Source organism: Oncorhynchus mykiss, chromosome 24 (genome assembly GCF_057628025.1).
Source record: "Oncorhynchus mykiss isolate SJ-2025 chromosome 24, ASM5762802v1, whole genome shotgun sequence".
Taxonomy (NCBI): domain Eukaryota; kingdom Metazoa; phylum Chordata; class Actinopteri; order Salmoniformes; family Salmonidae; genus Oncorhynchus; species Oncorhynchus mykiss.
Window position 1 is genome coordinate 12,321,303 of NC_143045.1, and position 23,743 is coordinate 12,345,045.

At 45.6% G+C, this 23,743-nt stretch overlaps 1 protein-coding gene across 2 annotated transcripts in view; it reads left to right on the forward strand.

Annotated features, from left to right (window-relative positions):
* Nucleotides 1–23,743, forward strand: part of LOC110503322 (uncharacterized) — a 90,362-nt gene that overhangs the window by 50,948 nt on the left and 15,671 nt on the right. For both annotated transcript variants that reach the window (XM_036961613.2, XM_036961615.2), the window contains exons 15-24: nt 722–850; nt 966–1,094; nt 1,404–1,538; nt 1,848–1,982; nt 2,622–2,747; nt 3,112–3,243; nt 3,380–3,508; nt 3,609–3,740; nt 4,170–4,298; nt 22,373–22,501. In XM_036961613.2, coding sequence (XP_036817508.1) covers nt 722–850; nt 966–1,094; nt 1,404–1,538; nt 1,848–1,982; nt 2,622–2,747; nt 3,112–3,243; nt 3,380–3,508; nt 3,609–3,740; nt 4,170–4,298; nt 22,373–22,501 — 1,305 coding nt within the window. The remainder of the gene's footprint in view (nt 1–721; nt 851–965; nt 1,095–1,403; nt 1,539–1,847; nt 1,983–2,621; nt 2,748–3,111; nt 3,244–3,379; nt 3,509–3,608; nt 3,741–4,169; nt 4,299–22,372; nt 22,502–23,743) is intronic.

Sequence of the window (23,743 nt, forward strand, 5' to 3'; positions counted from 1 at the left end):
GAGGCCATTTTCCCTGACCAGTGGGGAAGATTGAAAACATAGCAGAGAACGGCCATTTCTGTCATCTCATTAGGTTTTAATCGTTAGCTTGGGAAGAAGATAACTACCACGTGGCGAAGAGAATATTATTATACACTGATCTGTGCAAAATATTAAGAACACCTTCCTGCTATTGAGTTGCACCCAGAACAGCCTCAAGGGTTTACTGCGTTCAGTTTTGCAACTATGTCATGGAAAGAGCTGGTGTTCATAATGTACACTATGTAGACATGCTATTGCATTTTGCATGACAGCATGTGTTAGATATGGAAGGCAGTGCTGTGTTTCCCTGGATACAGTGTAACCAGAGAGGAATAGAAGTAAAGTACAAATCTTTATACCAAAATATTCAGTTTTCTCAGAACGTGTTATGTACTGATTTTGCACTAGCCTAGCTTGCCACATTGCCACGTGGCTACAAACATGACTAATTGCTAACTGACACATTTTCCCCCAGAGGTTCATCAACTAGTTGTGCAGAAGAAGTGTGACATGGAATGTTGACTGGCTTTTACTGAACCCATTTAGAAGGTCCAGCTGGGTTGTGTGGTCATTTCTATACAAACCGTGTGGGATTAATGTGGGAAGATCAAAAAGCTAAGAAAGACCCTCATGTGAAGAAGATAATATGAAAGACAAGTGATAGAATGTCTCTCTCTCTCTCCCCTCTCTCCCCTCCCAGCTTGTCCTGTAGGGACCTATGGACAGGCCTGTAACAGCCTGTGTCGGTGCCAGAATGGGGGCTCCTGTGAACCAGTAACCGGGAGGTGTGTTTGCCCACCAGGGGTGCAGGGCCAGCTCTGTGAGGACGGTAGGGACTGACACACACACACACACACGCACACACACGCACGGACCAGGCTACATGCTGGAAGGGCAAAATCTGGTCTAACCACATGTGCAACTCTTCTGTGTCCTGTTAACAGGTTGCCCACAAGGATACTTTGGGAAACACTGTAGGCGGAGGTGTAACTGCCCCAACAACGGGCGCTGCCACCGTCTCTATGGAGCCTGCCTGTGTGCCCCGGGGCTGTACGGGCGCTTCTGCCACCTGCGTGAGTACCCGTATCCTCTAGACTACAGTACCCAGCAGCCACCACGACTGACATCTTAATGTAGCACAGGAGTGTTCTTCTGCCCTCTGGAGCTTTTGTTCCAGCCTGATTCAGCTAATAAACTAAACAGTTCAGTTGAATCAGGTATCTTAGTACTGGTCTGGAACAAAAGCCTGCACTGCCTGTGTCTCTTGGACCAGATTGTAGGAACACTGCAGTAGTGACGGATGAAGAAAATTATGTTAATTCCCTTTCTGTAGCTTGGTCCCTGATCCTAGAGATGAACTGACAGTACCTTCCCTTCTCCAGCGTGTCCCAGGTGGACCTATGGTGTCGGCTGCTCTGAGGAGTGTGACTGTGTTCTGGACCATTCCCTGGGCTGCCATCCCAAGAACGGGACCTGTCTGTGCAAACCTGGCCACCATGGCTCTCAGTGTCAGCAAGGTTAGCTGTTCTGGCTCAGACAATACAGTACACAGATATTGAGGTTATTGAAAAAGAAAAATGACATTGTTTCATGGTTGTCTGGATGATAGTGAAGCTCCTCTTCTGTGTTTATGGATGTGTGCACGTGTGTGTCTGTGTGCACGTGTGTGCATGTCTGTGTGTACGTGTGTGTGTGTGTCTGGGTGTACGTGTGTGTGTGTGCGTGTGCAAGTGTGTGTATGTCTGTGTGCACATGTGTGTATGTCTGTGTGTACGTGTGTGTGTGTCTGGGTGTACGTGTGTGTGCGTGCATGTGTTTCTCTCCAGAGTGTGATCCAGGGTTCTATGGTAGTGGCTGTGGGCATCAGTGTGACTGTCCAGGTGGGGCGACCTGTGACCCTAGGAGTGGAGAGTGCACCTGGAGGTGTCCTGCAGGGCTCCATGGGAACCTGTGTCAGCTGGGTGAGCCAACCCCCTTGTGGAGGAGACTCCCAAACCACAATGCATGTAGCTAGGGACAGGAGTGTTTCCTGGTCCGTTCAGGAACAACTCCTGACCTTAAATTCAGAGAGAGCGATGTTGTACTGTTCCCTCATGAATGTGGAAATATGAATGGGAGTGTGTGAGTGCCTGCGTGCGTATGCGTACATGTGTGTGTGTTAGTTTGCTCAATAGGCTTCAATAGTGTTCCTCTTCTGGCAGCTCTACAGACCAGTGGAACGTTTCAGTAGCGTTAGTCTCTCCTATGGTCCAGAGATATTAAAGAACGAGCTCTGTTTAAATCATGACTCTGTCTCCCTATAGACCGGACAAGATAACATGGGGGGGTTATTTTAGAGCTAATGCATTGTCCAGACCTCCATGAGGTTCCCTTTTATTAAAGCAAACAAATCATCCATCTCTTTATGGTTTTGTTTAGCTTTGAATTGACACCAGGTTGTGAAAGCGGGCCATGCAACATCAGTCCGCTTTGAGATCGCCTTGCTACTGCTCACGATCCCAGCGAGGGAGATACACAGGAAATGAAAAAAGGTTTGTGTAACCCTTTCTCTCTGTCTCTCTCTCCCTCCATCATTCCGTCCTCTGTGTATCTGTATGTAGCCTGCAGTGCTGGTCAGTTCGGGGAGAACTGCCTCCGGACCTGTGTGTGTGGAGGAGCACCCTGTGACCCCATGACAGGAGAGTGTATCTGCCCTGTTGGGAAGACAGGAAAGGCCTGTCAACAAGGTAGTTATAATGCTTCATAACTCAGTATTTAATACCTGTATTACTGTTAAATGTATCATTACTCATTATCATACTGTATTTATCTTTCACTTAAATATCATGCCGTTCCTTCCATATTGTCCCTCGCTGTTTTTCAAATCTGGGGTGAGAATCTAAATTCAAACAGTACAGTAGTATTGGAAGACATCGGTCCACCAATCAGATCTGCTCTTAAACCAATGACCTGAAGTCAGTTAGACCATGTGGTGTTGATGGTCATACATCTCAATTAGGGCTTATCCTGACCAAATGAACTGACCACCAAAACTGCTCTATAACTGGTCAATAGCTATAGCCCTGAATTTTCCCTCCCCCCTGCCCGTAGACTGCCCAGAGGGATTATGGGGGATGAAGTGCCAGTTCCCATGTAGAGCGTGTGAGAACGGCGCTTCCTGCAACACGCAGACAGGAGTCTGTGACTGCAACCCTGGGTACACAGAACAACTCTGCCAGACTGGTGAGGGAAATAAATAAACGGCAGCAGTCTGCAGTCCTGCTAAAGTGAGGGGAAAGGAAAGAGAGAGACTGTGAGAGAGAAAGACCTTATGATATACTGTGTTATATTTCACCCTGACTATTTCTCTGCTTCACAGTGTGTCCACCAGGGTCCTATGGGCCAGGCTGTATGAGTGCCTGTGTCTGTCATCCTGATGCCAGCTGTGACCCTGTCACTGGACACTGTACATGTCCCCCGGGTCGAACAGGACACGGCTGCACTACGCGTAAGCACCACTATCACACATACACACAGGCAGGTGCACGCCCACACACACAAATGCACACACAGAGGTTGGTAAAGATGGTGTGTGCGTGTCTCCACAGCCTGTGAGGAGGGGTCCTGGGGCTCTGAGTGCTCCAACAGGTGCCGTTGTGCAGACCGAGCCCTGAGTTGTGATGCAGTGACTGGACGCTGTGTGTGTGAGGCTGGTTTCACTGGAGACCACTGTGAACAGAGTAAGACATTTCTTTGGAAATACTGCCATCTTTAGGTAATACACTGTAGCACATCTTTGGACCAGATCTGGCTCAAGCAAGTGTTCTACAGATGAAGAATCTTCATTTGATCACTCTTTTGTTGATGAGAATTTTCCTGCACCACAGGAAATGCAGATGAGCTTTGTGATTTACATAAATTCACTGAAAACCTACGCTAACACACGGTCATATTAATAGTATTACACTTTTCTTGTAGACTACTTTTGGCCAGCTAATAGCCTAACTATCGAATACGCAAAATGATGGACTACATGTTAATATCCTGTTGCTGCAGGATTATTTGTGCTGTGACAAAACACATGCCCTTACAGCAGCAAATGCGTATATATTTTGGATGGTAATATCTCTGTCTGATGTTGTCCTTGTGTCTCTCCCCTGTTCCCCCAGAGTGTGTGGAGGGCAGCTATGGTTGGGGCTGTGCCCTGGACTGTCAGTGTCAGCACGGGGCTCTGTGTGACCATGTGAGTGGAGCCTGCACCTGCTCCTCTGGATGGACCGGAACCTTCTGTGAGAAAAGTAAGACTTGTGAATAAAGTGCACTACATTTAATCACCTATTACTAATACTCTTGGGTAACCTTTTATTTTATGTCCTGGTATTTAGCAGGTAGTTACTTTGAAATTGTTAAAATGGCAATTAACTCATAATAGCATATTCATTACATTTTAGTTTCTTTGAGATTCATTGAGACAAGTGTAGGTTTGTACACTTGAATTATTTGAGGTAAGTACCAGAAACTATCCATTGTCACCAAATAGCAAGGTAGACTAGGGGTTAATAGTGTTGGGCCAGTAACCGAAAAGTCGGTCAGTAACCACATTTTATCTCTCTAAAATAAAATGGCCTTGCAATATATTTTGAACAAAATCATGTCTGTCTTTTCACTAGCCCATGTCATGGTAAGATACCAAATCATGTCTGTCTTTTCACTAGCCCATGTCATGGTAAGATACCAAATCACGTCTGTCTTTTCACTAGCCCATGTCATGGTAAGATACCAAATCACGTCTGTCTTTTCACTAGCCCATGTCATGGTAAGATGCCAAATCATGTCTGTCTTTTCACTAGCGCATGTCATGGTAAGATACAAAAACAACAGCTCTATCTCTTTCACAATATGCATTTTTAATTAAAGTTGACTCACCAAAATTGTAGAAAATGTAAATATCGCATTTTGGAATCAAACCCTTCATTTATAGGGTGGCAGGTTGCCTAATGGTTAAGATCATTGGGCCAGTAATCGAAAGGTTGCTAGTTTGAATCCCGATTAGACTAGGTGAAAAATCTTCCAATGTACCCTTGAGCAAGGCACTTAACCCTAATTGCTCTGGATAAGTGCGTCAGTTAAATGACCTTATACCAGGCGGTAACCCCTCTCTTATGGTCTCTTCTATTGGTCTAGTAATGAAAGGTCTAGTAGAGAAGTCACTCAGAATTACAGGTCTGTGACTGGCGTAACAATAGACAGCTATATAACAGATAGGGGCGCCACCAGGGATTTTGGGCCCCGTGAAAAGATATCACATTGGGCCCCACCACCACAGGCCATACCAACCCTGCGCAATTGCTGTAACCACACACCTCCAGAACCCAATAGACCCATTCAAAGCTTTAAATAACGTGACCTTTGCAGGCTTGCAATTCTCTTGTAGTCCAATATTTACTGTACGATATTTACTGACAGTGAGCTGTGAAAATATAACACTGTGCGGACATGCACGCAACATTCTGCATACAGTGGAATTCACTATTTGATGCAAGACTGATCCACTCTATAAGAAATGTGCTGAAGGGCATCTTTTACAGTCGAAATGTCATTTTAATGGTACAATTCTTGAATGGAAAATTCTCTTAACATTAATGAATAACTTAAAATAAATATAACTTAAAAATACATTAACCTCTTCAATTAAAATAAACTAACATTATCATCTAAAGATGGGACTAAAAACAAATCTGCTGCTGATTTTATTATTTTGTTGTTTGTTATATCATTCTATAGAATTCTCCAAAATAATCAAATCAGCAGCAGATGTTTAAGTATGCACACCAACTAGAAAATAAGCAGCTGTAAAAGTGGAAATGGAAAATGGAAGAAAATAAATAGAAATGGAATGGCTAGAGGAAAGGTCAAGAGGTCACCAAATCACTAGGTTTCTTCCTCTTGGGGTCTTGACTAGTTTACAATTGGCTCGTTCATCCCCCTCCTCTCCCCTGTAACTATTCCCCAGGTCGTTAATGCAAATGAGAACGTGTTCTCAGTCAACTTACCTGGTAAAATAATGGATAAATAAAATAAAAAATAAATGATTGTGCACTACAAATTTTATAGCAATCCAGCCATTACTTTGAGATATATCTTGTTCTCAGTCTGTTCTCAGCCTCTGGGCATCATGTGTGTAGTGATCCAATATCCATAGCCATGCCATTTAACAGTTATCACTGACCCTTGCTCAGCCTTACTCACCAAGAGCCCAGCGCTGAGCCTTCTTGCTAGCAAAGTCATTGATCAGCTTGTTTCTCAACATCCTCACTTTGTCTGTCTCTTTCTGTGCACCTTCTCTCATTTGCTCCATCCTCATCATCTGCATTGGTACTGCCGGCACTGTCTTTCACCTCTTCCTCCACTTCCACCCTGACAAAACTGTATCACTTGAAGAGGGTCCTGGCTCTGTAGAGTGTACATGACGCATATGATAATATATCCTATAATATAATACCATTTGTAATAACATCATAACCAACATTTCAGTTACTACCATTTCGTTGACATAATTTAACTGCATGCACCACGGAAAAAATGTAAAACACAGAATCCTGCAGAATATTGACCAAAATTACCTGCAGTTGCATATCAACACCACTAGATGTCAGAAAATGACCACATTTCAGTCTGCATCAAAGCCATGGAGACATACCTTGGCCATATGACTTGAAGGTATTATTTTAACATTGGCTGTCACTTATACAGACTGAGTCACTCAATGCTTCGAACTGTCCAGCATCCAATATAGACTATAGGCTGATTTTGTTTCATATAATGATCATTATGTGGAAAATTTAAATTGTCATTGAAAATAATTTAATAATTTAAATTTTTCATAATAATAGAAAAATTAATTCCCACGGACCCCTGCAATTATGCCAAGTGACATGTAATTAAACACAATGCTGCTTACCTCCTTCAGCTGGGAGTAGGGCTGGTTCAGGGGTATGAGGATGGGGTGACAGGGCTGCTGAGCCTGAAGCTGCATCTGTTGGGCCTGGCACCAGGCAGAGGCAGGTACAACTGATTTAGTATGAATTGCTTGCTAAAAGTTTGCCTGCATTGATTAAATGTTGGCTAAAAGAGGAGCGAAATGTAAACACTCAGAATTTTATGTGAAGATGTTAAGTAACTTATGTTAGGGGATCAAAAGTAGCCTATTTCACTACGGACTAAACTACCAGGTCAATTTCCACCACTCGCGGACTACACACACCTTCCTTTGTGAAACATTGGGTGACATTCTGTTGCCCTTTCTTTTCTCTCTCCTGTCTTTCTTTTTGTTTTTGGAAACCAGATTTTTCTTTAGGAAGCTGAGACATGATGCTCCACCGGCACCCCTTACTCGCAATTCACTGCTAGAAAGTACTGTTCGCGCCTGTGTTGGGGGCTCTCTGAATGTTTACTTTTTGCCAAAAACAGGAAAGAAAAAGAAACCGTTCGTTTTATTAGTACATTTTAAATAAAATATTATATTAATGATGATAGGTGAATAATTTAATATTGAACAATTTTTACCTAATGTTCTAACAGATTTTTAGGGCCCCTGACAGTCACAGGCCCTTAGAATCATCTTAACTCCCCCCCCCCCCCCCCCCCCCCCCCCCCCCCATAAGGCGCCCCTAATAACATATCTCTACACCGAGAAAAAATTGACAATGAATCTGGTGTCAAGCTGTCCAAGGTGCTTTGATTAAATATCAGTAGGTTATAAACTCCTGTTGTGGGACTATTGTATTGGTCTAGTTTTTTGCTGTTCTAGCTGCTATAAGTACTCTTTAATGATTAAGATTTGACTGGGGTTTTTGAGATCATCATACTCTCTTCTCTAGAATCTGTGTAACTGCTCACTGCGGTTGACTTTTTCAGTGAAAACTTTTCCAGTGAAAAGTCCTATGTTAGACTCTGGAGGGCGCTGGTCCCTGTGCAGTCTCACACACACAGTCCAATTACAGTAAAACAAGGCCAACGATATGTGAATATCCCAGAGTAGCTGGTCTCAAGCTTGACTAGCTAATTGATTTGATTTTGATTAGGCTTTGACTGAAACGGTCTAAAGTAAATTTGTGGTGTAAGATTAAGTTACCAGTGCTGTAAAATATAGCCTGTTTCATGCGTGAATCACAGTCATGTCACATTATATCATAAGATACATTAACACACACCCTTCTGACCTGCAGGATTTAAAATTCCTAGCCATAACAAGCCAATGGTTTCCAACATAGACATCATAGACATCAGCCTCAATGGAAATGACCATGGAAACTCAAATATATATATATCTCTCTCTTCCTCTCTCTCTCTCTCTCTCTCTCTCTCTCTTTCTCTTTCTCTTTCTCTTTCTCTTTCTCTCTCTCTCTCTCTCTCTCTCTCTCTCTCTCTCTCTCTCTCTCTCTCTCTCTCTCTCTCTCTCTCTCTCTCTCTCTCTTTCTCTTTCTCTTTCTCTCTCTCTCTCTCTCTCTCTTCCTCTCTCTCTCTCTCTCTCTCTCTTCCTCTCTCTCTCTCTCTCTCTCTCTTCCTCTGTCTCTCTCTCTCTCTCTCTCTCTCTCTCTCTCTGTCTCCCACTGTTCTGTTTCTAAAGTATCCCACCCCTTAAATAAGGTGTCTAGTTTCCCCATATTGTACAGGGGCCTCTTCCTTTAAGGGCAGTCAGGAAGTGATTTCTACTAGTCAGCGAGGGCCAGAGTTTCCCCTTCCATGTGTCTGTCTGTCTGGCTGTGTGGTCTCCTGCCTTGGTTTATAGGCTAACTAGGCTGACAGGACACAACATTTTAACACACAGGCAGGGATCTGGAAATGATCCTCATTACTTCCTTAAAGGGGCAATCAGGGATTGGTACATCCATTTTTGAACATTCGAATGAATGACATATAGCCATTGATTCTTAAAGAATATAACTCATAAATGCCTCATGAGCTTAGTTCAACTCTCTTACCCCTGTCATTATGAGTTTGTTTCACTCCGTTGTTTGTAAAAACCACATATCAAACATGGTTAAAACTATAATTTTGATCTATGGATGACCAGTCCTTACATCCATGAATTTGCGAGTCGTTACATTTCTCCAACCCTCAGCTGTTTACCCAAAAGAAGTGGTTGTGCCAGTTTGTTGTTTTTCAAATCCCGGATTGCTCCTTTAAAGAGCTAATTTAATCAGCGATGTAGCTAGCAGCACACTGGTGGCTGGTGGAGTCTGAGGACTCCCAGTACTGAGGCACAGCAGACAATTTAAACCTTCCATCCACAGTTGAAATAGCAAGCCAGGCCAGGCCAATCTCAATTGACACTTCACTCTGGGATTAAGTGGAAACCAATCGCTCTCTTCTTGTGGAAAGGATTGGCTATGGCGTTTGGTAGCCTCAAACCAGCATCCCAAAATCTATCTATGTATTTTAAATGTGTATGTAAAGGAGAAGTCAGAAAATTGTTTTTTTACTCCTTCAAATGAAGAATAGTAAATTAACCCATTTAGATAATTTTAAGATTTGGTTGATCTCCAATGTAAACTAAGTACATTTTGTAAATTGATAAAGATAATTGATAACCCTATAACTGTGTTGGTTGAAGATTACATAGGTTACTAAATTACTAGAGGTCTGCTGGTCAGAAAAAGTGGGCTGTGGTGAATGTCATGGTGAAATGTACCTCTTCCTCTACTCACACCCCGGCATCAAACATGGCATCAGTCTGGCATCTCTGCATCTCTGCCAGCAGCTCAAGGTCTAGAGACAATCAGAGCCATCTGACCAGATGTTGACTAAATACCACCAGTACTGTGCCACCATCATAGAATGAAAAAGTACACTGTATCTCTATGGCCACTACCACCACACACACACACACACACACACACACACACACACACACACACAGCACCCCAGACACACAGCACCCCAGACACACAGCACCCCAGACACACAGCACCCCAGACACACAGTACCCCAGACACACAGTACCCCAGACACACAGCACCCCAGACACACAGCACCCCAGACACACAGTACCCCAGACACACAGTACCCCAGACACACAGCACCCCAGACACACAGCACCGTAGACACACAGCACCACAGACACACAGTACCCCAGACACACAGCACCTTAAACACACAGTACCTTAGATACACAGTACCTTAGACACACAGCACCCCAGACACACAGTACCACAGACACACAGTACGTTAGACACACAGCACCCCAGACACACAGCACCCCAGACACACAGCACCGTAGACACACAGCACTGGAGACACACAGCACCCCAGACAAACAGCGCCGTAGACACACAGCACCCCAGACACACAGTACCACAGACACACAGCACCCCAGACACACAGTACCCCAGACACACAGCACCCCAGACACACAGTACCACAGACACACAGCACCCCAGACTCACAGCACTGCAGACACACAGTACCTTAGACACACAGCACCCCAGACACACAGCACCCCAGACACACTGCACCCCAGACACACTGCACTCCAGACACACTGCACCCCAGACCCACTGCACCCCAGACACACAGCACCGTAGACACACAGCACCGTAGACACACATCACTCCAGACACACAGTACCCCAGACACACAGCACCCCAGACACACAGCACCGTAGACACACAGCACCGTAGACACACAGCACCACAGACACACAGTACCCCAGACACACAGTACCTTAGACACACAGTACCACAGACACACAGTACCCCAGACACACAGTACCCCAGACACACAGTACCCCAGACACACAGCACCCCAGACACACAGCACCGTAGACACACCGCACCGTAGACACACAGCACCGTAGACACACAGCGCCGTAGACACACAGCACCACACACACACAGCACCACAGACACACAGTACCCCAGACACACAGCATTGCAGACACACAGTACCTTAGACACACAGCACCCCAGACACACAGTACCTTAAACACACAGCACCCCAGACACACAGTACCACAGACACACAGCACCCCGGACACACAGGACCACAGACACACAGCACCACAGACACACAGCACCACAGACTCACAGCACCCCAGATCCACAGCACCCCAGACCCACAGCACCCCAGACCCACAGCACCCCAGACCCACAGCACCCCAGACCCACAGCACCCCAGACACACAGCACCCCAGACACACAGCACCGTAGACACACAGCACCGTAGACACACAGCACCGTAGACACACAGCACCGTAGACACACAGCACCGTAGACACACAGCACCCCAGACACACAGCACCCCAGACACACTGCACCACAGACACACAGCACCGTAGACACACAGCACCCCAGACACACAGCACCCCAGACACACTGCACCCCAGACCCACTGCACCCCAGACCCACTGCACCCCAGACACACAGCACCCCAGACACACTGCACCCCAGACACACAGCACCGTTGACACACAGCACCGTAGACACACAGCACCCCAGACACACAGCACCCCAGACACACAGCACCCCAGACACACAGCACCCCAGACACACAGCACCACAGACACACAGCACCACAGACACACAGTACCCCAGACACACAGCATTGCAGACACACAGTACCTTAGACACACAGCACCCCAGACACACAGTACCTTAGACACACAGCACCACAGACACACAGCACCGTAGACACACAGCACTGTAGACACACAGCACCCCAGACACACAGCACCACAGACACACAGCACCACAGACACACAGTACCCCAGACACATAGCATTGCAGACACACAGTACCTTAGACACACAGTACCTTAGACACACAGCACCCCAGACACACAGTACCTTAGACACACAGCACCCCAGACACACAGTACCACAGACACACAGCACCCCGGACACACAGGACCACAGACACACAGGACCACAGACACACAGCACCACAGACTCACAGCACCCCAGACCCACAGCACCCCAGACCCACAGCACCCCAGACCCACAGCACCCCAGACCCACAGCACCCCAGACCCACAGCACCCCAGACACACAGCACCCCAGACACACAGCACCCCAGACACACTGCACCGTTGACACACTGCACCGTTGACACACTGCACCGTAGACACACAGCACTGTAGACACACAGCACTGTAGACACACAGCACCGTAGACACACAGCACCGTAGACACACAGCACCCCAGACACACAGCACCCCAGACATACTGCACCACAGACACACAGCACCCCAGACCCACAGCACCCCAGACCCACTGCACCCCAGACCCACTGCACCCCAGACACACAGCACCCCAGACACACTGCACCCCAGACACACAGCACCGTTGACACACAGTACCTTAGACACACAGCACCCCAGACACACAGTACCTTAGACACACAGCACCCCAGACTCACAGCACCCCAGATCCACAGCACCCCAGACCCACAGCACCCCAGACCCACTGCACCCCAGACCCACAGCACCGTAGACACACAGCACCCCAGACACACAGCACCCCAGACACACAGCACCCCAGACACACAGCACCCCAGACACACAGCACCCCAGACACACAGCACCACAGACACACAGTACCCCAGACACACAGTATTGCAGACACACAGTACCTTAGACACACAGCACCCCAGACACACAGTACCTTAGACACACAGCACCACAGACTCACAGCACCCCAGATCCACAGCACCCCAGATCCACAGCACCCCAGACCCACTGCACCCCAGACACACAGCACCCCAGACACACTGCACCCCAGACACACTGCACCCCTGACACACAGCACCCCTGACACACAGCACTGTAGACACACAGCACCGTAGACACACAGCACCCCAGACACACAGCACCCCAGACACACTGCACCGTAGACACACAGCACCGTAGACACACAGCACCCCAGACCCACAGCACCCCAGACCCACAGCACCCCAGACCCACAGCACCCCAGACCCACTGCACCCCAGACACACAGCACCCCAGACACACTGCACCCCAGACACACTGCACCGTAGACACACAGCACCGTAGACACACAGCACCGTAGACACACAGCACCGTAGACACACAGCACCGTAGACACACAGCACCGTAGACACACAGCACCGTAGACACACAGCACCGTAGACACACAGCACCGTAGACACACAGCACCGTAGACACACAGCACCGTAGACACACAGCACCGTAGACACACAGCACTGTAGACACACAGCACCGTAGACACACAGCACCCCAGACACACAGCACCACAGAGACAGCACCACAGAAACACAGCACCAGAGAGACAGCACCACAGAGACAGCACCACAGAGACAGCACCACAGAGACAGCACCCCAGACACACTGCACCACAGACACACAGCACCACAGACACACTGCACCACAGACACACAGCACCACAGACACACAGCACCGTAGAAACACAGCACCGTAGACACACAGCACCGCAGACACACAGCACCACAGAGACAGCACCACAGAAACACAGCACCAGAGAGACAGCTCCACAGAGACAGCACCAGGGTTGTAGTGATGCCTCAGTAAAACAGACTTGCTTCAGCATGAGAATACACAGAGCTGGTCAAAATATTTCTGGAAAAGGAATTCTGATAAATTCTAAATTAATTATATTTAGTTACCACAAAAATTCCATGGAAAACGATAGAATGACAAACGAAATAAATGCAGTGCATTCAGAAAGTATTCAGACTCCTTGACTTTTCCACATTTAGTTACTTATGTAAATAATACCTTATTTACAAAGGTATACAGACTTTTGCTAAGGGACTCGAAATTGAGCTAAGGTGAATCCTGTTTCCATTGATGATCCTTGAGATGTTTCTACAACTTGATTGGAGTTCACCTGTGGTAAAATCAATTGATTGGACGTGATTTGGAAAGGCACACACCTGTCTATATAAAGTGCTACAGTTGACAGTGCATGTCAAAGCAAAAACCAAGCCATGAGGTTGAAGGAATTGTCGGTAGAGCTCCGATACAGAACATTTCTGCAGCATTGAAGGTCCCCAAGAACACAGTGGCCTCCATCATTCTTAAATGGAAGAAGCTTGGAACCACCAAGATCCTTCCTAGAGCTGGCCGCCCGGCCAAACTGAGCAATCGGGGGAGAAGGGCCTTGGTCAGGGAGGTGACCAAGAATCCGATCGTCACTCTGGCAGAGCTCAAGAGTTCCTCTGTGGCGATGGGAAAACCTTCCAGAAGGACAACCATCTCTGCAGCACTCCATCAATCAGGCCTTTATGGTAGAGTGGCCAAACGGAAGCCACTTCTCAGTAAAAGGCACATGACAGCCCACTTGGTGTTTGAAGAACCTGAAGAACTCTCAGACCACGAGAAACAAGATTCTTTGGTCTGATGAAACAAAGGCTAATCTCTTTGGCCTGAATGCCAAGTGCCTCGTCTGGAGGAAAACAGGCACCATCCCTACGGTGAAGCACCGTGGTGGCAGCATCATGCTGTAGGGATGTTTTTCTATGGTAGAGACTGGGAGATCAGTCAGGATCGAGGGAAAGATGAACAGAGCAAAGTACAGCGAGATCTTTGATCAAAACCTGCTCCAGAGCGCTCAGGACCTCAGACTGGGGCGAAGGTTCACCTTCCAACAGGACAATGACACTTGTCGGTAGCACACAGCCAAGACAACACAGGAGTGGCTTCGGGACAAGTCTCTGAATGTCCTTCAGTGGCCCAGCCAGAGCCCGGACTTGAGCCCGATCAAATATCTCTGGAGAGAACTGAAAATAGCTGTTCAGCGACGCTTTCGGTCCAACCTGACAGAGCTTGAGGGGTCTGCAGAGAAGAAGGGAAGAAACTCCCCAAATACAGGTGTGTAAAGCTTGTAGCGTCATACCCAAGAAGACTCCAGGCTGTAATCCCTGCCAAGGGTGCTTCAACAAAGTACTGAGTAAAGGGTCTGAATACTTATGTAAATGTGATACATTAGTTTTTTTATTTATAAATTTGCAAAAAAATGTAAAAACCTGTTTTTGCTTTGTCATTATGGGGCATTGTGTGTAGATTGATAAGGGGAAAAACTGTTTAATCCATTTTAGAATAAGGCTGTAACGTAACAAAATGTGGAAAAAGTCAAGGGGTCTGAATACTTTCTGAATGCACTGTATGTGTAGCAGCCTAGAGGTAACCAATTCGCTGAGTCCACTGCCGAACTGCAGCAACAAGTGGCAAAAGTAGGGTGAGTATTGGGAACGCGCTGGGTTGCGAGCGCTTTCCTGGTCCAACATGCTCTGTGCTCACTCGCTCACTTTGAGCGGGCCAAATCCGACTTAAGAGATGGATCTAAATTTATAGAATAAGTACCTGGAGGAAAATAGGGGAGGGTGATTATTTTTCAATTTCAGTCAAGGGGAGGGTTTAGTATTTGTTTTATCTAATCCAGAGGAGGATCATGTACAGTGGCTTACAGAAGTATTCACCCCATTGGCATTTTTTCCTATTTTGTTTTGCCTTACAACCTGGAATTAAAATAGATTTTTAGGCTCTTTGTATCATTTGATTTGCACAACATGCCTACCACTTTGAAGATACAAAATATTTTTTATTGTGAAAAAAACAAGAAATAAGACAAAAAAACAGAACTTGACTGTGCATAACTATTCCACCCCCAAAGTCAACACTTTTTGCCACCTTTTGCAGCAATTACAGCTGCAAGTCTCTTGGGGTATGTCTCTATAAGCTTGGCACATCTAGCCACTGTGATTTTTGCCCATTCTTCAAGGCAAAACTGCTCCAGCTCGTTCAAGTTGGATGGGTTCTGCTGGTGTACAGCAATGTTTAAGTCATACCACAGATTCTCAATTGTATTGAGGTCTGGGCTTTGACTAGGCCATTCCAAGATATTTAAATGTTTCCCCTTAAACTACTCGAGTGTTGCTTTAGCAGTATGCTTAGTGTCATTGTCCTGCTGGAAGGTGAACCTCTGTCCCAGTCTCAAATCCCTTGAAGACTGAAACAGGTTTCCCTCAAGAGTTTCCCTGTATTTAGCACCATCCATCATTCCTTCAATTCTGACCAGTTTCCCAGTCCCTGCCGATGAAAAACATCCCCACAGCATGATGCTGCCACCACCACGCTTCACTGTGGGGATGCGGTTCTCGGGGTGATGAGAGGTGTTGGGTTTGTGCCAGACATAGCATTTTTCTTGATGGCCAAAAAGCTCAATTTTAGAATAATAACCAGAATAACCTCAATAACCAGAATACCTTCTTCCATATGTTTGGGGAGTCTTCCACATGCCACATGGCGAACACCAAACGTGTTTGCTTATTTTATTCTTTAAGCAATGGCTTTTTTCTGGCCACTCTACTGTAAAGCCCAGCTCTGTGGGGTGTATGGCTTAAAGTGGTCTCATGGACAGATACTCCAATCTCTGCTGTGGAGCTTTGCAGCTCCTTCAGGGTTATCTTTGGTCTCTTTGTTGCCTCTCTGATTAATGCCTTCCTTGCCTGGTCCGTAAGTTTTGGTGGGCGGCCCTCTCTTGGCAGGTTTATTATGGTGCCATATTCTTTCAATTTTTCAATAATGTATTTAATGGTGCTCCGTGGGATGTTCAAAATGTCAGATATTTTTTATAACCCAACCCTGATCTGTACTTCTCCACAACTTTGTCCCTGACTTGTTTGGAGAGCTCCGTGGTCTTCATGGTGCCGCTTGCTTGGTGGTGCCCCTTGCTTAGTGGTGTTGCAGACTCTGGGGCCTTTCAGAACAGGTGTGTGTATATATATACTGAGATCATGTGACAGATCATGTGACACTTAGATTACACTCAGGTGGACTTTATTTAACTAATTATGTGACATAATTGGTTGCACCAGATCTTATTTAGGTGCTTCATAGCAAAGGGAGTGAATACATATGCATGCATCAGTTTCCGTTGTTTATTTTTCATTTCACTTCACCAATTTGGACTATTTTGTGTATGTCCGTTACATGAAATCCAAATAAAAATCCATTTAAATTACAGGTTGTAATGCAACAAAATAGAAAAAATGCCAAGGGGGGTGAATACTTGCAAGGCTCTGTAATTTGTAATTGATGAAATTTCAGTATTACTAAGTGTTTTAGAATCAGTTGCTTATTATGCTGTAGATCGTCGCTCATTTCTGATTCTCTGCGGGGCTCACAATATCAAACCTATAATCTATTTAGTGTGGCTATAGGCTATGAAGTGCATGCTCGGGGGAGGCACAGAGCAAAGTTATATTTGAAGGAAAATGTACTTCCGTCCTGAGTCTTATGCAACAGTGGGATGGTGTAAATAAAACGAGGCTGCATTACACACTGTAATGGATATTCCAACCCTGAGCCCCAGCCTGCTCTGATCATGCTGATGCATAATTTCTTTTGTGCTGCCGAACCAACATTTTTTTTTTTAGGCCTATTCCAGAAAATGCAATATTATCCTTTAGCCAATGTTCTGTTCAGTTTTAGAAGGAGAGCTCGAAGATAACCGGAGGACCGGATGTCAACTTTAATAGCTTACTACTACTGTAATTGATTTGAATAAAAACAATATGTTTCTTGCCCTTGATGTATTTATCAGAGTTATTAACCTCACAATAAGCCAGATTCAAGTCATTTACATTGTGGTGCTGAAACATGAAGCAGCAGCCACTGCACAATCAATCAGAAATGGACAGCTTATGGTGCTGAAAGTAGGCAAATTCATGAAGGCATAATTCATTTCAACCATCATTTTAATTAGACTTACTAACAACGAAAGGGCTTTGTGTTGGAGTCTATTTCTTCCTATTTAAGAAATAAGAGGTAGGACTACCTGTTTGACAAGCAAAATTCCTCCACCCACCATGCACTCTTTAAATAGCACACCTCTGTGTCAGTGAAGGGCTATTAAGTTAAAACCAAGACTCAAATGAATGAGAGTATGCCATAGGACTTCCTTTTATTAAAGAAAATTAGAAAAAAGCACAGGCCTACCCCTTGTTAGCTTTAAGAATTTGAAGAAAATAAAACAGATCTGATTATGTAAAGTGATCTATAGCTTTGGTCCGCAATACTAGAAACAAGCTGTAAAATATCCGTCAAACTGCATATGGGGATATCGTTGTTTGCTTTCTTTGACATTCAGAGGCTGAGCTACAACCTTCTATAGCCGAGGAGATAAAGAATGGGCTTTGCTTGTGAAGTAATCTAATTCTGTCACTATGAATTGATTAAGCTATTCACTTTCTGTACAATAGAATATGTTTAAACCCAGACAGCTTTTAGGGAAAAACGTGTGACCTCTCATTGGGTTAAGCCATGGAAGAGTAGCCAACAGTAAAAAAGAAATGTCTGTGTCGGTAGGCCTGCTCTGTCTGGGTTGGAAAGGTAGGCCTGCTCTGTCTGGGTTGGAAAGGTAGGCCTGCTCTGTCTGGGTTGGAAATGTAGGCCTACTCTGTCTGGGTTGGAAAGGTAGGCCTGCTCTGTCTGGGGTGGAAATGTAGGCCTACTCTGTCTGGGTTGGAAAGGTAGGCCTGCTCTGTCTGGGGTGGAAATGTAGGCCTACTCTGTCTGGGTTGGAAAGGTAGGCCTGCTCTGTCTGGGTTGGAATGGTAGGCCTACTCTGTCTGGGTTGGAAAGGTAGGCCTACTCTGTCTGGGGTTGGAAAGGTAGGCCTACTCTGTCTGGGTTGGAAAGGTAGGCCTACTCTGTCTGGGGTTGGAAAGGTAGGCCTACTCTGTCTGGGTTGGAAAGGTAGGCCTACTCTGTCTGGGGTTGGAAAGGTAGGCCTACTCTGTCTGGGTTGGAAAGGTAGGCCTACTCTGTCTGGGTTGGAAAGGTAGGCCTACTCTGTCTGGGTTGGAAAGGTAGGCCTACTCTGTCTGGGTTGGAAAGGTAGGCCTACTCTGTCTGGGTTGGAAAGGTAGGCCTGCTCTGTCTGGGGTGGAAAGGTAGGCCTGCTCTGTCTGGGTTGGAAAGGTAGAACCTACTCTGTCTGGGGTGGAAAGGTAGACCTACTCTGTCTGGAGTGGAAAGGTAGGCCTCTCTGTTTGGGGTGGAAAGGTAGGCCTAACTTTTGAATGTAGCATGCTCAGATACCTAATGATGTCTCAGATTTAATTATTTGCGAACAGGGACAGTTTGCAAACAAAACACACTGATTTGGCAATGGAGAAATATGATAAGATGAACACATAGGCCTATCTCTCTGTCCATTCTTAGCCTGTAATTTCGGTAATTTGTGTGATATTAAAAAAAAATCTGGTAAAAATTGAATTGCATGGAATGTTTATTAAAGGCAATTTTTTTTCTCGGTCCTGCAAATACGATTATAGATTTATGTAATGTTTATACTATGAAGGTGATATTTTAGCCATCTTCTCTGCTATCCACTGTATGTTTCAATTATTATTTTGGGTTCCGGGTCAGAAAAGGTCAAATGTATTTTGCTGAAGGGAGGGCCATCCATTTTCATTTCAGAGAGGTTTGATTATATTCATGTAACCCTTATGATGCATAAACTTCACTCCCTAACGAGAACAGCCAAAGACAGAAAACTCTATGAGGTGTTGCTAAAACGGCTGTCCTCAAAACAGTTTGTTATGGAGCTTTAAGGACGCTCGTTGTAGCTGAATAGTCACAGTTTTTGTTCTAATGCAGCCAAAAATCAACAGCGCGCAACACTAGGTAGGATAGCCTATGCCTTGATTGGAACTAAATACAAGAAAGGCTAATAGTTTTAAAACACCATCGGCTCTAATTCACTTAGAAACAGTCCTTCAAGAAGATCTAAATTCATATTCCCATGGAACTGATTGAGATCAAATGATTGGCATGCAGATGATTGGCAACAAGCTGCAACAAACACTCAAACTGGATAGTTTTTTTTCTCCATCTCTACATTTCAAGACTCAATCATAGACACTCTTACTGACACTTGTGGCTGCTTCGCGGGATGCATTGTTGTATCTACCTTTTTGCCCTTTGTCCTTTGCCTAACAACGTTTGTACCATGTTTATGCTGATACTGTACCACGTTGTGTTGCTACCATGTTGTTGTCATGTTGTGTTACTGCCATTTTGTGTTGTTTTCTTAGGTCTCTCTTTATGTAGTGTTGTGGTGTCTCTCTTGTCATGATGTGTGTTTTGTCCTACATGTTATTTTTCATCCCAGCCCCCGTCCCCATCAGAGGCCTTTTGCCTCTTGGTAAACCATCATTGTAAGTAAGAATTTGTTCTTAATTGGTTTGCCTAGTTAAATAAAGGTTAAATATAAAAATATCATAAAATATACAGTTTGGAGTTTGGACATTTCAGGGGTAAATATTGAATAAGGTGCATCTGTTGGTACAAACTTTGATTGAGAAATAATAACATAATTGAAAAATAAATGTGCGCCCCAGCACCTTAAAAAATAGCCCTGCGCCACAGATACACATCACCACAGACACACAGCACCACAGACACACAGCACCACAGACAAACCGCACCACAGACACACAGCACCACAGACACACAGTACCACAGACACACAGCACCACAGACACGCCGCGCCACAGACACACAGCACCACGGACACACAGTACCACAGACACACGGCACCACAGACACACAGCACCACAGACAAACCGCACCACCGACACACAGCACCACAGACACACAGCACCACAGACACACAGCACCACAGACACACAGCACCACAGACACACATCACCACAGACAAACAGCACCACAGACGCACAGCACCACAGACACACAGATGGATCCATGGCATTATCTTCCCTGCTCAGGCTGTAATGAGACAGTATAACTTTATAGTAGAACCACCACATAGGCAGATTATAGTGGCAGCGTGGGAAAAAGTAGCCTGATCCCCCAGATGTATTTGTACTGTCTTGGCTACTCCTATGCTTTGCTCATGTTTGGCATGACAATGGCCATAGGAGTTGGCAAGACAGCACAAACAGATCTGGGACCAGGCTAAGAGAAAAGGCACGGTCAGGCCAAAAGTACCAATGTATGTACAGCATATGAGATGGGTTATTTGGCATAGGGTCAATTGGAACAAGAGATATGTTCAGACTGAGCAGCAGTCAGTGCCCAAACCAGTGCCAGCCTTCCCCACACACCACTAGGGCTAAAAGGAGGTGTGTCCTACTGCATCCGTTAATCAATCAGGAACACAGCCAAGCGAGCGCAGCTTTTCCCCAAACAAAGACATAAATGATGCTGTGCCTGTGTTATAGTAACTGCTCTTAACATACCAACTGATAGTAAGTGTTGTCATTAGAGCTGTTGCTCTGTGATCTTGCACTTTTCAGTGACAAATTGAGCAATCAACGAGAATCACTGAGTAAACACGGGCATTCCTGCCTGTTTCACAGTTTAGTCGAGCGTTTAGGCAATGTTTACAGCACAGTGGGAAAGCCCCCTCTTCATCCCTCCACATTTATACAAGGTTTTTCCATAACATGGACTTGTTCTGGGCCACAGACAATATGTTTACTAAACTCCATGGTTGTCTACTGACTCCACAGACAGTTTCAACTATTAGCGCTTCAACTATCAGCTCCCCCTGCTCTCTCTCTCTCTATGAATGGAAAACAGACCTGGGCCACTGGCATTACTGAACACCAGTGGTAGCAGGAGTGTATGTGTGCAAGTGTCTAAGTGCATAGACACATTCAGTATATAATGCATAATCTACTGTGTGTGTGTGTGTGTGTGTGTGTATGTGTGTGTACGTGTGTACGTGTGTACGTGTGTACGTGCGTGCGTGTGTGCGTGTGTGTGTGCAGTAACCTGGCTTTGTTTTGGGCTAGGATCCTAGACCCTGACGACAGGCCTGTGGGCCCAGCAGGTGTTCTAATTACCAGTCCTTGGTGTGTGTGTGTGCCCCTCTCTCCCACCCCCTCAGGGGGAGGCCCGGCCCCCGTGTCTCTGCAGGCTTTGATGTGGCACGGATACTCCTCACATGTGGGACGTGAGCTCACTTAACGAATGCAGACGCTCCACAAATGAACTGCTAGAGCAGGGTACTGCAATTTCATATGGTATTTTTGGTAGGTGGTAAGACAGAGATGAGAGAGAGAGAGAGATCAGACAGAGAGGGAGAGAGAAAGAGAGAGGGAAAGAGACCGAGAGAGACACAGAAAGAGCGAGCGAGAGGGAGAAAGAGAGAGACACAGGAAGAGACTGAGAGAGACACAGAACGAGAGAGAGAGGGAGACAGAGACACACAAAGAGACAGCGACACAGAAAGAGAGAGCGAGAGAGACACAGGAAGAGAGAGAGGAAAAAGTTGGCATCCTTACCTCTGTGTGTGAAGCTGCCAGTCCCTAACCAGAGGATGTTTTATCTTGGCTTGCAGTGTGCCCGGACGGGTTTTACGGTCTTGACTGTGGCCAGATGTGCGAGTGCAGGAACGGTGCCCGCTGCCACCACATCACAGGAGCCTGCCTCTGCACCCCTGGCTGGTCGGGACCACACTGCATTCTGGGTAGGGTAGCCACATCATTAAAACGGGGTGTGAGGGAGCCTCTCTACCGGCCCATCACGGCATCCTCTCACCCTAAATACCATCTCCCATGTGTTTGAAAACAATTATCTTTTTAACGATACCCTGCCAATTCCATTTTTAGGGATGCGTAAGGGGTGGGAGGGGTGTAGGGGGGCTGGTAGGATGTCCCTCCAGCGTACAGCGTTAATTGCATCAGATTCTGGATAAATACATCCACGTTTTAGGACCATCAGTTTTACCCTCGGTACTGTCATGCAAAGTCTCTATTCACTGCTCTCTAAAGTCTTCATGCAGTTTTAATGGATCTAGTGAAATGCCCTCTTAAAGATCAGACCATGTCATTCTCAATTCTTATTCGAGAGGGCCTGGTCTCCCCAAAGCATGTTTTGTGGTCCTGATTACCCGAAGCCAAGAGTCAGCCCAAACCCACTTGCGTGGCTTAATGACAAGTTGCTGTGGTTAGTTTGTTTCCCCATCTCTCTCTCGTTACTCAAATGTAATTTCATTTCAGACATCGATCATTAGCGACTAGTTCAGATAGGTCAAATGAATGTGCTCTATACAGACGCGCAAACGTATGGATTTGGCCATATCCCAAGCAAGAAATACAAGAACGTTGAAGCCATATCTCTCGATCGATCAGATATGTTTCTTTTTCAGTCAACCACTCCATCATGTCCCTTGTCAGTCTTGAATGACAAAAGGAATTGGCTAAACCACATACAGACGTAGGATCTTCATTTGAGCCAGTTTGCTACAGCAGAAAAATAAACCTGCAGCAAGAGTAAATGTGAATTATAATGTGGATTGTAATTAATGGACATTTTTTGTAAGGGGTGATACATTTGTCTTAAGGGAATGTCAAGTCTGAAATGTCAAAAGTGGAAATTACAAAGTTCAGAAGACTTTTTAAACCTTAAATACACAAAGTTTTAAATTTGATCATCCTGTTGCAGGATTACATTCCTGCGATGCAGGACATTTAAAACTTGTAGTCTGTTTGAGGTTTCAAATGGCTTCTGAACTTTGTATTTCCCACTTTTGAAATTTCAGACTTGACATTCCATTAAGAAAAATTTATCACCCCTTACAAAAATGTCTATTAATTATAATCCACATAATAATTCACATTTCCTGTTGCTACTGGATTATTTTCCTGCTGTAGCAAACTGGCTCAAATTAGGGTCTGTATATCTGTGTCCAGACTTCCAGTAGAGCAGA